Below are 14,369 nucleotides of genomic sequence, written 5' to 3' on the forward strand. Positions count from 1 at the left end.
GGGGGACAGAGAGCCCCAGCAGCCCCTCACTCGCATGACTGGCAGGACTCTGGTTTCTCTCTGTCCTACTGCAATACCGTGACGATGGGGCAGAGGGTAATCTCACAGGAGAACCGTAAAGTTCACCAGGAAGAGATGAGAGATTACTCTGGCAGCAGATACTAAATGTAAGAGAGAATGCAGAAATGGAAAATATTATATTACCAATAAGCTCTGACACACTGACAGAGCAGGACCCATATATTCAAAGGAGTACCACATGGGCATATAATATTTCCCTTTACATCCAAGAGTGCTTTTTGTTTCTGATCAAACACTGCCATATTGACAAGCTTTTATGATGCTCATCTAACATGATTTGTTAATGCATAAATTCAGTTGCATTTTTGGTTAAAGAATAATTCCCCACACAGTAATTACATACATTAAAATCAGACCAAAAAAATGAGGCTAAAAGGTATGTTAGTCCTGTGTTACGCAAACACTATTTTATAATTTAATATAAAATTTTTAATTAATTAAATTATATTATTAATATAAAAATTAAATGTGTATAAATGTACTAATATAGAATTTAATTTATATATTTTATATTACATAACTATTTTATGGTATTCTAATGAGCACACGATAAATAAAAGTATAGTTTATGTTTCCCCTGAAAATCATTCTGGGATCAGGAATGTGGAGAAAGCATCAAGTGATATAAAAACAGCACAGGCTTTGGAAATAGGCAGACCTGGGTTCAAACTCTGCATCTGTGATAATTTATACAAATATGTAGCAGAGTGCCCGACACACAATATTTATCAATATCAATACACCACCCATTATTATTACCCTAAGAGGAAAATAATGTTACTAATCTAAAATGCATAGGCAATGGATAGCTGCCATACTAAAAATATGAACTGCTCCAGTTCTACTGATATGTCATTTAGGGTTCTTTAGAATATTAATAGGTCAGTGGCCTTATACAACTTATACATTATGTAGATATTATTTATAGTTTACATATAGGTGGTAAGTAGATTTGAACAAGGGAAATCAGGGATGCAGGAACTTAAATTTCACACAGACTCTGATGAACTGTGAACTAAAAATTTACAGTTTAGCGGACAGAATATATGACTATTGAAATACTGACCAAACTATTTTATCTACAGTTAGAAATGGCACTGCTGGTCGGCATCAGGATCTTCTTGGCCTGTGTTCACTGAGACGAAGGCCCAAGAGGGGGTTCTCCTGAATGGATTTGCAGGTTTCAGGAAGACGTGGCGGTAAATGTCACAGGATCTCTGCAGGGCTTTGCTCTCCTTCCCTTACCTCAACAGAGCCCAGGTCACAGACCTCACCTGGGACGAGCAGACACCAGTGTCATAACTGCACCTGTCACTGGGTGTCTGGGGAAAGACACTGTAATCCTGCCTCTGCCGGGCACACTGGGAGAGCCATATTACTGAGGCAGATAAAGACAGACTCATGGACATATTTACTGGAACAAACGAATAGAAATGACAACTTGAGCAATATACAAATTTAATAGCAAGATTTAGAATAAGAGTAAAAAGAAGAAAACGAAACTACCGCTATTAATTAATAAAGGAAATAAATGTGCATGTAGTTGGATAGAATGGAACAGGTGGAGGAAGAAAAGAAGAATACTTATTAAAGAACTTAAAAAATTTTCTTTCTACACAACAGAATACTATTCAGCCACAAAAAAGAATGCAATCTTACCATTTTCAACAACATGTCTGGACCTTGAGGGCACTATGCTAAGTGAAATAAGTCAGACAGAGAAAGACAAATACTGTATGACCTCACTTTTATATGTTGAATCTAAACTAAAAAAAACTCCCAAAACCCAAACTCATAGATACAGGGAACAGACTGGTGGTTTCCAGAGGTGGGGGGTGGGTGTGAAATGGGTAAAGGGGGTTCAAAAGGTACACACTTCCAGTTATAAAATAAATAAGTCATGGGGGATGTAATATACAGCGTGATGACTAAAGTTAATAACACTATTATTGCATATTTGAAAGTTGCTAAGAGAGTAAATCTTAACAGTTCTCATCACAAGAAAAAAATTTGTAACTATGCACGGTGATGCATGTTAACTAGACTTATTGTGGTGATCATTTTATAATATATACCAATATGGAATCATTATGTTGTACACTTGAAACTAATATAATGTTCCATGTCAATTAAACCACAATAAAAATTTCTTTCATTCATTTTTAGTTTTTAGCCATTTTTATACCAATATTTTTGCATATTATCATGTCACCTAGAAATTGATTATAACAACTATTAATAATAATTTAAAATCTTCTTATTTCACAGTTTTAAATATGCCTACATTAAGTTAAATCTTTCAGGATGGGCAGCTGAATCCCAAAAGCCCACAGAGAAATAGAGTGTCCCTGTATCTATATGTATGTGTGGTATATAATTATTTACACACACACATATATAACTTTATATAAATAATTTTTAAAAGTGTTTTTAAATCTATCCCCTCCTCTGATCTCCATAATGACCTCATGAGACATGTGAGACATGGAGGTCAGGTATTATTACTTCCATTTTATAGATGGGGAAACTGAGGATAAGAATGTAATGAACTACCAAACTCACACACAGTGAGTTCAGCCACAGAGCCCGGAGTGAACCCAGTTCTCCTTATTCCAAATCCAATATTTTGTTTCCATTTAACTATGACTCTGCTCTTAAAAATGCTCTAAAAATGTCACGGGCTAAAAGCATTCAGTTTCACTTTCAAAGTACTTGCTGTTCTTTGAAAGTATAAATCTTACTAAACATAGAAACATTTTTCCCCTTAAGAGAATGTGACTATGGTTTTTCTTTAAAAAAATAATCCAGTTTAATATCCAGTATGAACTTTTATGGCCCATATACAAATGTGAAGTTCTGATAGGTCCATTAAAAAGTGCTTGCATCAAATTTCAGTATTTGGACAGCTGAATATAAGCCTTAAAAGTTGACATTTGTGCTGGAAAGACTGACAGAGCACCAAACCTATTAAATGGCAGTGATGGCGGGGACAGAAATCATTTTTCAAGTATTTTAGAAGTGACACTAGGGTGCAGCATTGTCCCTTTTCTCCACACTAAAGTAATGAGTGCATTTAGAGGAAACAGTACAAAATCTCAATGAAACAACACCAGAAACCAAGAAGTAAAATCCAAAGGCACAAAACATCTAGAACTTTATGGCTTCTTTTCTGCTGGCAACCTAGGATCTCAGGCCTTTGCCAAAACTGGAACTGGCTTTCCTTTGGAAGCAAGTCAAACATGCTCGTCAAAGATTCCTTCTGGACCATCTCACTGGCTTCATATACTAAGGGGCACTAACAACGTTAACAAGATTGCAGACGCCAGTGCTGGAGGTGGACAGAATGCCCAGGTGGTGTCAGTAAGGGAAAGCATCTGAAGGACTTCAATGTCTGGCAAGCCGGTTTCAGTCAAGATCATTTTTCCTTTTAACAGAGGGTCACTGACTTTTACAGTTCCCTCTTCAAGATCACATGCACACAAAATATATTCAGCAGCGATGGGGAAGAAGAGCTGGGAGTTCATCAGTGAATGTTCAAAGGGCTTGACATCCAGGAGCAGAGAGTAGCAGAAAGTTTTGCCCTGAATTCGTCCACTTTACAGACTGGTCAATAGTAGCAGCAGGAGCAGCAGTCGTGGCAGCTGCCCTGGACCCGGGACACCTCCAGACAATAAAACTAGCAAATGTTTTTCAGGCCTTAAAGCGACTGGGTTCTGACTCCGCAGTGGCACTGGCACTAACAGCAGTCTGTTGGAGCTGTTTCCAGTCACCAAGAGCAAACTTAGCATCCAGTTTTATTCCAACTGTTTTAAGAAGTCATGCTTGAGTAGATAGTGTTAAAATACAATTCTTTTCTTTAGTGGTACTTTTCACCAGTTTTACAGACTGTAAATATCACAAAAATCACTGGGATTCCTATAAAATGTTACAGACCAATGATGAGGGCTATTTTTGGTTCCAGAACTCCCACTTTTTTCTTACTCCATCCCAATTCTGATGGGGCTTAGCAAACGCAGAAATCCCACAAGGATGCCATACTGCATGCTTTGTGAGAAGAAAGCCCCTTCATAACATTCTAGAAATACGCAAGCACACATACTCTCACATGCACAAACATGTAGACATGAATGGAACTCTGCAAATCATCCAGGAGCAATGTAACAGATAACTGGAACCAAATAATTTGAGCACCAGAAAGGATCTTAAAGAGAATTTAAGTCCAAAGTTTCCCTTCTCAGGTGAAGAAGTTAAGGAACAAAAAGGTGAACTGAATGAATTATAATAATAGCTAACATTTTAAAAGCATTTACTATGTACCAGGCTCTGTGTAAGCCCTTTCCACAGTATTTTAAATGACTTTCTCAAGACTGCATGGTTATTTAGCCACAGACATAGGATTAGAATCTAGGATTCACATTTCCTATTTCAGGGCTCCAAAGAAAAATGGATTGTGTAGCACACCATCCTTTGCCCAGGAAAACAAAGCAAAATAATGCAAAACCAATCTGGATGACTAAAGGACACTCGATGGGGACAGGAAGCCCAGTGGGCAAGGACTAGGCCACCACGTGCCCTACCTCTGATAGTGGATGCATCTGAAATGACCCCAAGCAGACAACACATCTGAACTAAAGAACTGGAGTTCAGCCAAGTGAAGAAAGAGGAACATCGAAGAGATCCACACGAGCAACATACAAGCTTCCAGAGCAGAGAGGTTAGGCCACGTGTCATGATGGGCTCTGCATAAAACAGCACGTCTACCATGTCCCCACTCACCACACAAATAGTAACACTGCCTGCAGCAGCAGCTTGCAGTAGGAAAGATAAGAGATAAACATATTATATGAACATCAGAGGAAAGTCACTGTCAATGTTTCAATGCTACAGACACTGACGTAAAATTAGAATACTACTTACTCCAAGATTTTTCCTAGTTGATCGACATCTGAACTTCCACGAAAAAGAGGCCTAAAAGAATAAAGACATAGATTAAACAAGGAATTTTCTCAGGTTACATTTCAATCATTTTTATCATTATCACTGTTTAAAGATATTGCAAAATATTCTTTATGGGTGGAGAAGAAGTAAAGAATTGAGACATCTTTCCTCTGGTAAATACAGGTTTTTCTTGTATTTCACTTATGGTAAGGATCTGATGAATATCTGGTGTTTTCCCCGCCATGTTTTATAATCATGGGTATCCACTAGCAGTCATTGTAACAATATTGCCACCATCATATACAGGCCCTGGCTTCAAAGTTCAACTTAACTTGGTGATAGGGTGGAACACATCACTGTCGTAGTCTCAAACCAGGGGTATATGGTATTCTTTGAAACTGTTCTTGGTCAGACCCTTCTCAGAGCGCCCCTTCTTCACCACTCTGCTATCGCAGTGCTTCCTCATGGGTCTCTGTCCTTCCACTTGTCTCAAATGCTGCAGTGAGCTGCCTCTGGGGCTATTTTTCTCTCAATATTATGGTAGCTAATCATTACAAGTTCAAAATCCTAACTCTGGGCTTCAGAGGCAGTTGTGAACACACAGCCCCCACTGTCTACACTGAGCATTTAACTGGCAATTAAATGAGCTCAGTTGGTGACATTTTTGGTGTTTTCTCAAGTAGATCAATATTCCCTGAGAACAGGGACTTCTCTAGGTTTGCCCCTAACCTTTGGCCTTGTGCTTTACCTGAACAGGTACTCAGTTAATATTTTATTTGATTTTATATACACCTATCGTACACATATAAACGTTCCCTAACTCCTTGCTCAATGAATGACATAAACAGGTATTTTTCAACAATAATGTGTTTTTAAAAATATTTGTAGCGCACTATCAGAGATTATACTTTAAAAATATTATATGTCAATTTATAAAACCTTAAACTGAACCTCTTTAAATATTTTCTAGGAACAATAAATGAACGTACTATATAGGTCATATAGGGAGAATCCTGCAAAGTCATAGCAGGATCCATAGCCATTTCAGTGGCAGGAAGACACTTTAAAGGGGGTGGCCCGGTGGGGCAGCAGTTAAGTTCACACATTCCGCTTCTCGGTGTACCGGGGTTCGCCGGTTCGGATCCTGGGTGCAGACATGGCACCGCTTGGCAAAAGCCATGCGGTGGTAGGCGTCCCACGTATAAAGCAGAGGAAGATGGGCACGGATGTTAGCTCAGGGCCAGTCTTCCTCAGCAAAAAGAGGAGGATTGGCAGTAGTTAGCTCAGGGCTAATCTTCCTCAAAAAAAAAAAAAATTATTAAAAAAAAAAAAAAAAGAAGACATCTTAAAATTCCTCGACCATAGCTTCTATTCAGGTTATTATTCTTGAAAATGGTTTTATTTTCAAATGCAGTATAAAACAATTTATTTGTGGCATTTTCATGGGTTACACTGTGTCCTTCAAAATTCATGTTGAAGCCCAACTCCCAGTGACCCAGAATGTGACTGTGTTTGCAGGTAGGGCCTTTAAAGAGGTGATTAAGTTAAAATGACGCTGTAAGGAGGGGCCTTAAATCAATCTGACTAGCATCCTTATAAAAAGAGGAAATCTGGACACGCAGAGACAGCAGGGGCACGTGTGTACACAGAAAAATGATCATGTGAGAACACAGGAGGAAGGCAAGCCAAGGAGAGAGGCCTGAGAAGAAACCAAACCTGCCAACACCTTGATCATGGATTTCCAGCCTCCAGAACTGTGAGAAAATAAATTTCTAATGTTTAAGCCCCCCAGTCTTTGGTATTTTATTATGGCAGCCCCAGCAAATTAACATAGGCAACTTGCAGTTCAGTAACGAAGCCAAATTCATAAAGAATTGTGGAGTTGGGCTCTAAAAGACATCCAGATAGGTCTTAAAAGAGCGAGGTGAGACGTGAAAGTTTTGGAAAGGCCAAACAATGGAATCGTAACAGCTGCTATATAGAGCACTAATGTATCTGACATAGTGCCACGTCTCCTCAAACATTCTCATTTAATTCTCACAAAGACTCCAGGAGCAGGCTGTATTATTATCATCCCTATTTTCTGATGAAGAGACTGAGGATTGGAAATGTTTTATGACTCACCCAAGGACACATGACAAATTGCAGACTTAAAATTCAAACCAGGCCTGCCTGCCCCAAATCCTGTATGTTTCATTATTATGTTGTAAGACTTTTATTTTGGTTACTAATATTCTCTGCAATCATAGACAGTTACTGTAGCTGAGCCTCTGGCGTGAAATAGCACAGGGACAGCGTGAAGAGCTCTTCATGGAGAACATGGTGTCTCACAAGTGGGTGCCTGTGGGATTCTGTAATGGGAGTTCTTTGCAAGCGTCTATCATTAAATTCCTGCTCTACTTTAACAAGGAACAAAGCAAGTCACCAGATTGACTGAGGCTGCCTATTCTCTCTGTAAACTTACTGATGGCCCCTCTAGATTTTTAAATTCTTCCCCCAGTCCAATCTTTTACAGTTTTTTGGTTGGTTGTTTGTTTTGAGGAAGATTAGCCCTGAGCTAACATCTGCTGCCAATCCTCCTCTTTTTTGCTGAGGAAGACTGGCCCTGAGCTAACATCCATGCCCATCTTCCTCTACTTTATATGTGGGACCCCTACCACCGCATGGCTTGACAAGCAGTGCGTAGGTCCCGCACTGCTTAGAATACTGGCAATATTCTAACTTTCCACGATGCATTTAAGCAAATGCTATTATTTTATCTTACATTTGCTACATGTTTTAGCAGAGGACTCTCAAGTCATGTAGTCTACCATACAGCCAGAGCCTGAAGTCTTATCTCTATTGGCTGCATTTGGCCCACAAAATGAAATGTGCTTGCCTTCCTAGAGTTAGAACTGGCCCATCAGTTTGGCCTCCTCTAATGAGCGCAGCAAGCAGAAGGTCTAAATCATAGCCACTCTTCTGTGGACACGCAGCAAAACCTGCTGTGGGGAGTACTGGAAACTCAGAGGCAGCAATTTGGTGTACAGCACAGAAGGACTTTAGGAAGTCACCTTAGGAAGACTTGGCGTGTGACTCTGAGGTCTAATAATTTGGCTTTGCAGCAGACGTGGACGGGCTTGAGTTATACAGAGCCACTGAATCCTGACTGCATGCAATGAACTCCTATAAAATGGATGCAAACACACAGTCACAAGACAATGGAAACGGGTCACATGAAGAGGGGAACAGGCCTAAGTGGAACAGGTTCTCTCCACTGACCAAGAAGTTGGTCATGAATGTGATCAAAGTCTTAGAACCACCTGTTCAGTTTTTGGCTGAAAATTCTGAATACAGTCATGTGTTGCTCGACAATGAGTATACATTCTGAGAAAAGTGTCGTTGGGTGATTTTGTCATTGTGCGAACATCATAGAGTGTACTTACACAAACCTAGATGGTATAGCATACCACACATCTAGTCTCTATGGTACCAATCTTATTGGACCAACGTCATATATGCAGTCTGTTGTTGACTGAACCATTGTTAACGTGGCACATGACTGTAGTTTGTATGAGCTAGTTTTATGATAGTGGATGCTATGTACATCAGAAGCATAGAGAGGTACAATAGATTTAGAGGAAAGATGAAACCTTTCATCATGATGAATTCTTGGGTGTGCTATGGTGGAGTACAAAGATATAAGAATAGGATCACCCCAAGGACCTTATATAATACAATCTGTGTTTAAATACGGCTCTATGGCAGAAAGTCTTGGCTGTATCTCTGACCCATAAGCACCACATGCTGAAGAAACACAGGACTGTGTTTTCATTGAGCTTATTTTGAATACTTCTTCCTTCCTCAGATTAGCTGGGTTAAATCCTTCAATGCATATAACTTGTGGCATATTTTAGGCGGACAAATATGAACATAATCTCTGATTATATTCTTTGGGTTAGTGGTGAGAAAGAGGTTAATTCTACTGACTTGAATAATTTTATAATTGTAGGAATGATGCAGCTAAAACACACACATACCTGAGTTAGACTTGGCTGGTTCTTTATTACCATGACATAGAGCTGAGTTGGAAGGAAGTAGAGGGTTGAAGGAGCAAAATAAGTGAGAAGAAAAGACACCAAAAGACTGAAACACAAAGTGAGATAGAGACAACCCATGGAGGCCCAAAATAACTGAACTGCTTCTTCCCATTGCCTAAAAAACCCACTTCTCCTGGAAATCCTGAGGGTATACTTATAGAGGCTCTGTATGAAGACTGAAGATGGAAGAGGAAGGTTCTATTACAAATCATGAGACAGGGGCTCATAAGAGATAAAAAGTCATACATTTCTTTTGAGTCACTGCATGAGAGGATCCACTACACTATCCCATCTTGTCTGTTTTTAGACATAAGCCTCCCAGGTGGCATGCTTACTAATTCTTTTAAACTAAGTACTTAAAAATAAAATCAACAATAGAGATAGTCTATCGAAGGTAGTAAAATGAAACCTGTTTTTAAAAATATTTCCTCCTTACACACACATTTTTTGGAGGTTAAATAATACAATGGAAGGATTATACCTACCAAGAACATCCCAAGAATAAAGATTGTGCAATTGCTTTACTAGATGCTAGTAGTTAGTTAGTAGTTAGACATTAAAAAAATCCTTTTATTATATAAGACATTACTTAAGGTGAGTAACTTTCATTTATTTTACTATATCAAAAACTATGATTACTTACTTTAGATGACTTTCTAGTAGTTTAGCCAGGTGCTTGGGTAATGGTGCACTAACTTGATTTGCTAAAGACCTTTGTTGAATCTAAATTTCATGAATCCCATTTCCAATTTTATACCTCAATTTCTTTTCTCTTCACTTCGCTTATGATCCTTTTTCTTCAGAAGATTTGCTCCACACTCACTTCTTGGGACCATTACATTCTATTGCATAAATCCTCCTTCTGTCTTTCATGGCCCTGAGCCTCTTTCTTTTCTGAATTCCCTCAGAAACTACAGAGGAGCCTACTGGAAGGACTATGCCATGCTACCCTTTGAAACCAATTTACTTGACAAGATAAATAATATTTGGGGGAGAATATCTGAAACTGAACATCGCTATGTTTTTATGAAAGAGAATTTTAGGTTATTTCCAAGTATTTTCTTCAAATATCTTCCTTCATCATTAGACTTGATAACAGTTAATGCTGATAAGATAAATTCTTTATGAAGGAAATACATTTTTATTTATACATGTAAGCATTTTTTTTCTAACTAAAAGGAGATTATTGCAAAATATAATAGCAAATTCATTCATTTCAAACCATAGCAAAGTCAATTCTCTTCTATCACCTTAGGCCCAGTCATGCCAAAACAAGTATGGTTCTTGGGGGTTTTTTAGCAAGGATTTTCCCCCAAAGCTTTTTTGAATTTGTGATAGTTTATGCCTTAATGCTTTCCCTCCCTTTATCATGTTGATTTTTCAGGATATTTGTTGACTGGGGAAAGGGCATAGATTTTGGTGATGGACTGCCCTGAGTGAGAACCCCTACTTAGCCATTTCTCCCTGAATGACCTTAGGAAAGTCACTGACCCTCTTTGAACCTTATTTGCTTCATCTGTAAAATGTTGTTAAGTGGCAACTAAACACACACACAGACTTTCTCACACTCATACATGGTAGATAACTCTTGTGCTTTTTGCCTCTACTGTACACATAACTCTCTTGCTTCTGGCCTCTACTGTACACAAATGGTAACATAAAGTATTTCACGTGGTGAATAAGAAAGGAAGGGTACATGTGTCACCATGCGGTGGGTGCCCAAGTCATATTCAAGCCTAACAGTCCTTCCTCTAGGGTCACTATATATTCTTTACACCTGTTACAACTCTTACACCTTTATCATCAAGAAAAAAAGAATGAATGTCAAATTTTCCAATAAGTATTAATTAATTTTAAATTGGCAATATCACGTCCTCTTCTGTATGTAGTTCTAGCAAAAAGCTCACTTACCACGTCTTTTATCAGTGAAGTGAATTTTCTTGGGTCAAATTACAAAGGGGACCAAATTTCAAAGTACATGACTTTTTAAGCAAACAACCCAAAGAACATATAAATATCATTCATAATCTCAATGAACAGTGGAAAACAATATTTAGAAGTAGGGTATGTTTTCTAGCAGATGAGAAGTGTATGCTGATATGTCTGTTATAGAAAGGAAATGATTCATGCATAATGGAAGATGAAGGATTTCACTTAGTTACCATACTTTCACTATACTAGACGACGAGGAAGTCATGGATCACCCTACAGAACACCTCTGTGACCTGCATCTGACCTGTAGCTATGCTTCAGCTGCTCTCTTTCTTGATTAGTAGAGGAATTTCCCATGTTCATAAAATGAGCTTTCAAAAAATATTACCCAAGATAATGTCTACTATTTTACACTTGCTCCCATGTTCATTTCTAGAGCTGTTATCTGTGGTTAAAAATGTTAATTTATCACCTTACAAATAACCACCTGGCCACCTATTCTAATAACCAGATTAGGCAGAAAAATCAATGAACTGATTTACTTCCTAAACACTAATTGAGTGATCACCCACTAAGCAACAGGACTTCATTAGGTACTAGGAGATAACCCCTCCCCCAAAATACATATAAATTAAATATTATACAACATATAGTCTTAACATATACTATACATATATTTAAATTATAGTACACATTTTAATACAAATATGGTAAATATAAATTTATAAATATTTACAAATAAATATACATATATATACTACATACTACCATAATGATCACTGCCCCCATGGGAGACAAGCTACACAAATGCATGATCATGAAATAAAGAGGTTTATCTCATTTTACAGAGACAGATGCCCAGGGCAATTATTTAATCTTTACTAGAATGTTGGGAGGTGGTCTGATTAACCTCCTCTTACAGATGAGAAGTAAAGTAACTTAGCCAAGGAAACACAGCTGAGTAAGTGGCTAAGTGGAGACTGACTCCCATGAGCAGTAAACAGAAGCTGTGTTTTAGAAAGAATAACATGGCAGAGGTTTACTGAGTCAATCAGAGGGAATGAAGATGGAGCCAGGGAGGCCAATGGGGAGGTCAGTGCACAAGTGAGATGACAAGGACCTAAACTAGGTGAACAAGAAAATAGGAAAGACATTTAAGGGAAGATGATCGGAAGTTGGTGAAAGACTGAACATGACTTGGAAGCAGCAGCATGATTTCAAGTTTGTATTAGTAAAGCCAGGCTGAACATGAAAGGTTGGGCGGGGTGGTGGGGGGGGGGGGAGGAGGAGATTGGAAGATAATTAACTTAGTTTTAAACTTTACAATAACAAATAATATATAAAACAATGCTTTGAAATTTGAGAATGCAAGACATTCAAAAAAGGGTAGTTAAGCATACCTAGGTATATACCCAAGAGTATTGAAAACATATGTCCACACAAAAACTAGTACATGAATGTGCATAGCAGCATTATTCATAATAGCCCAAAATGGAAACAGCCCAAATGTCCACCAACTGATGAAGGGATAAACAGAATACCCCTTCATATTGTGTGGTATATCCACACAATGGACCACCATTCAGTCATAAAAAGGAATGAAGCACTGCTACAACATGGATGACCCTTGAAAATACTAGGTTAAGTAAAAGAAGCCAGTTGCAAAAGACCACATATTTACCACATGATTCCATTTATATAGAAAAGGCAAATCTGCAGAGTCAGAAAGTAGATTAGTGGTTGCCCAGGTCTGGGGATCTTGGGGGGAAATGAGCAGTGCCTGCTAATAGGTATGGGGTTTCTTTTTGGGTTGATGAAAATGTTCTAAAATTGATTGTGGCGATGGCTGCATAAGTCTGGATATACTAAACTAAAAACCATTGAATTGCACAGTTTATATCGGTGAATTGTATGGTACATGAATTATATGTCAATAAAAACACTGGTTTTAAAAAAGTAATTAAGAAAGTCTATTTCCAAGCAAACATTACAGATTCAGAAGAACAGTAAAATACTGCTAATAATCTGCTTTAGGCCTAAACACACAAGAAGCTTAAGTACGTAGTATTAAAGTACAGTGACAAACATTTATTTTACCATATATTCAATCAAATACCCATTTGGAGACATGTGATCTGGAAATTCTGAATAAGCTACTGATATGATCTGACTTTCCCCAAACACCTGATTTATCAGATTAGGATTAAATAACCAAAAAATGTCTATGTACAAAAAAGGGCATTCTTAGAAAACTACTATCTTATGCTTTCCTCTGGATGGCGAGATTATGGGTGATTTGTTTGTTTTCTGCATCTTTCTATTATTCTGCACTCAGCATACTATGAGCACGAATTATTTTTAAAATCAGAAGAAAAAACCCAACACTGCTACTTGCTATATATACTGCACGTACGCGATCTCACCTCACCTCTTCATTCCTGACTCCTATGCTAACCCACTTCTATTACTCGTTTATTTGTTGGTCTCTACAACCAAACTACAAGCTCTCTGAGGACAAGGCCAACCCTTACTTGCTGCTGTATCCAGGGCACATAATTTACTGCCCACTCTGTCCATAATTGGCACTCATTTAATACACAGGAATGGTTACTGTTTCTCCCACTGAGAAGGCTTTCTCTTCCATCTTTCCATCAACTTCAGCCTCTCTCATCTCAAAATTCACTTCCTTGGTTCACCTCTGGGTAATTCAAGTGCGAACATGTGTGTTTGCACAGATATGTATATTTGAATAGATGTATACACAGTTAGAGCCAAAATCAGATTGGATTTATATTGTTGTATCTATTCACGCTTTAACCAGTCTGTGACACTAGACAATATCTGCCTGCAAATAATGGGTATGTTAAAAACCAAGGATGGCTGAAAATCTGTCCCCTAAATCTAAAATCATGCCGAAACCATCAGAGAAGCAGTAAGAGGCATGCAGGACAGGAACTTTGCCTTCAGGTGCTTACTTCATCCAGGTATGCAGCACAGGGATGGGCTCCTTGGAAGACAAAGAAAGAGAAGTGTTGAGAAAGAGTGTAGCAAAGGCAAAACAGAGTGAGGGATTAAAGAGGGTGTGGAGGGGCAGGAGGCACTTGTAGGACACCAGTCCAGGAAGGGCTGGTGGGAAAGAGCATGAGAGAAACAAAATGAAAAGCTAAAGTAATACAAGGGAAGGAGTGCAGCAAAAAGAAGAACCTGAGTTGAAGTTCTGTCACGGAGAGAGACCAATAGAAAAACCTCTACCAGGGAAGGGAGGCGCCACTCACAGGAAAGACCAGGTGAACACGAGTTAGTGTCCACAGCAGGGGACTCTGAGTCTGGTAATTTCCT

The 14,369-nt window shown here is 38.5% G+C and overlaps 1 protein-coding gene across 6 annotated transcripts in view; it reads right to left on the reverse strand.

Annotated features, from left to right (window-relative positions):
• The window catches only part of CDK6 (cyclin dependent kinase 6), a 234,087-nt gene that overhangs the window by 15,365 nt on the left and 204,353 nt on the right, over nt 1-14,369 (reverse strand). For 3 of the 6 annotated variants that reach the window (XM_023639196.2, XM_023639194.2, XM_023639195.2), the window contains exons 6-7: nt 4,999-5,049; nt 4,659-4,889 (exon numbers count right to left, since the gene is read on the reverse strand). In XM_023639196.2, the coding sequence (XP_023494964.1) occupies nt 4,659-4,889; nt 4,999-5,049 (282 nt within the window). The remainder of the gene's footprint in view (nt 1-4,658; nt 4,890-4,998; nt 5,050-14,369) is intronic. The other 3 variants (XM_023639197.2, XM_070265669.1, XM_070265670.1) reach the window with 1 other exon arrangement.

This window comes from Equus caballus, chromosome 4 (genome assembly GCF_041296265.1).
Source record: "Equus caballus isolate H_3958 breed thoroughbred chromosome 4, TB-T2T, whole genome shotgun sequence".
NCBI classification, from domain to species: Eukaryota; Metazoa; Chordata; class Mammalia; order Perissodactyla; family Equidae; genus Equus; species Equus caballus.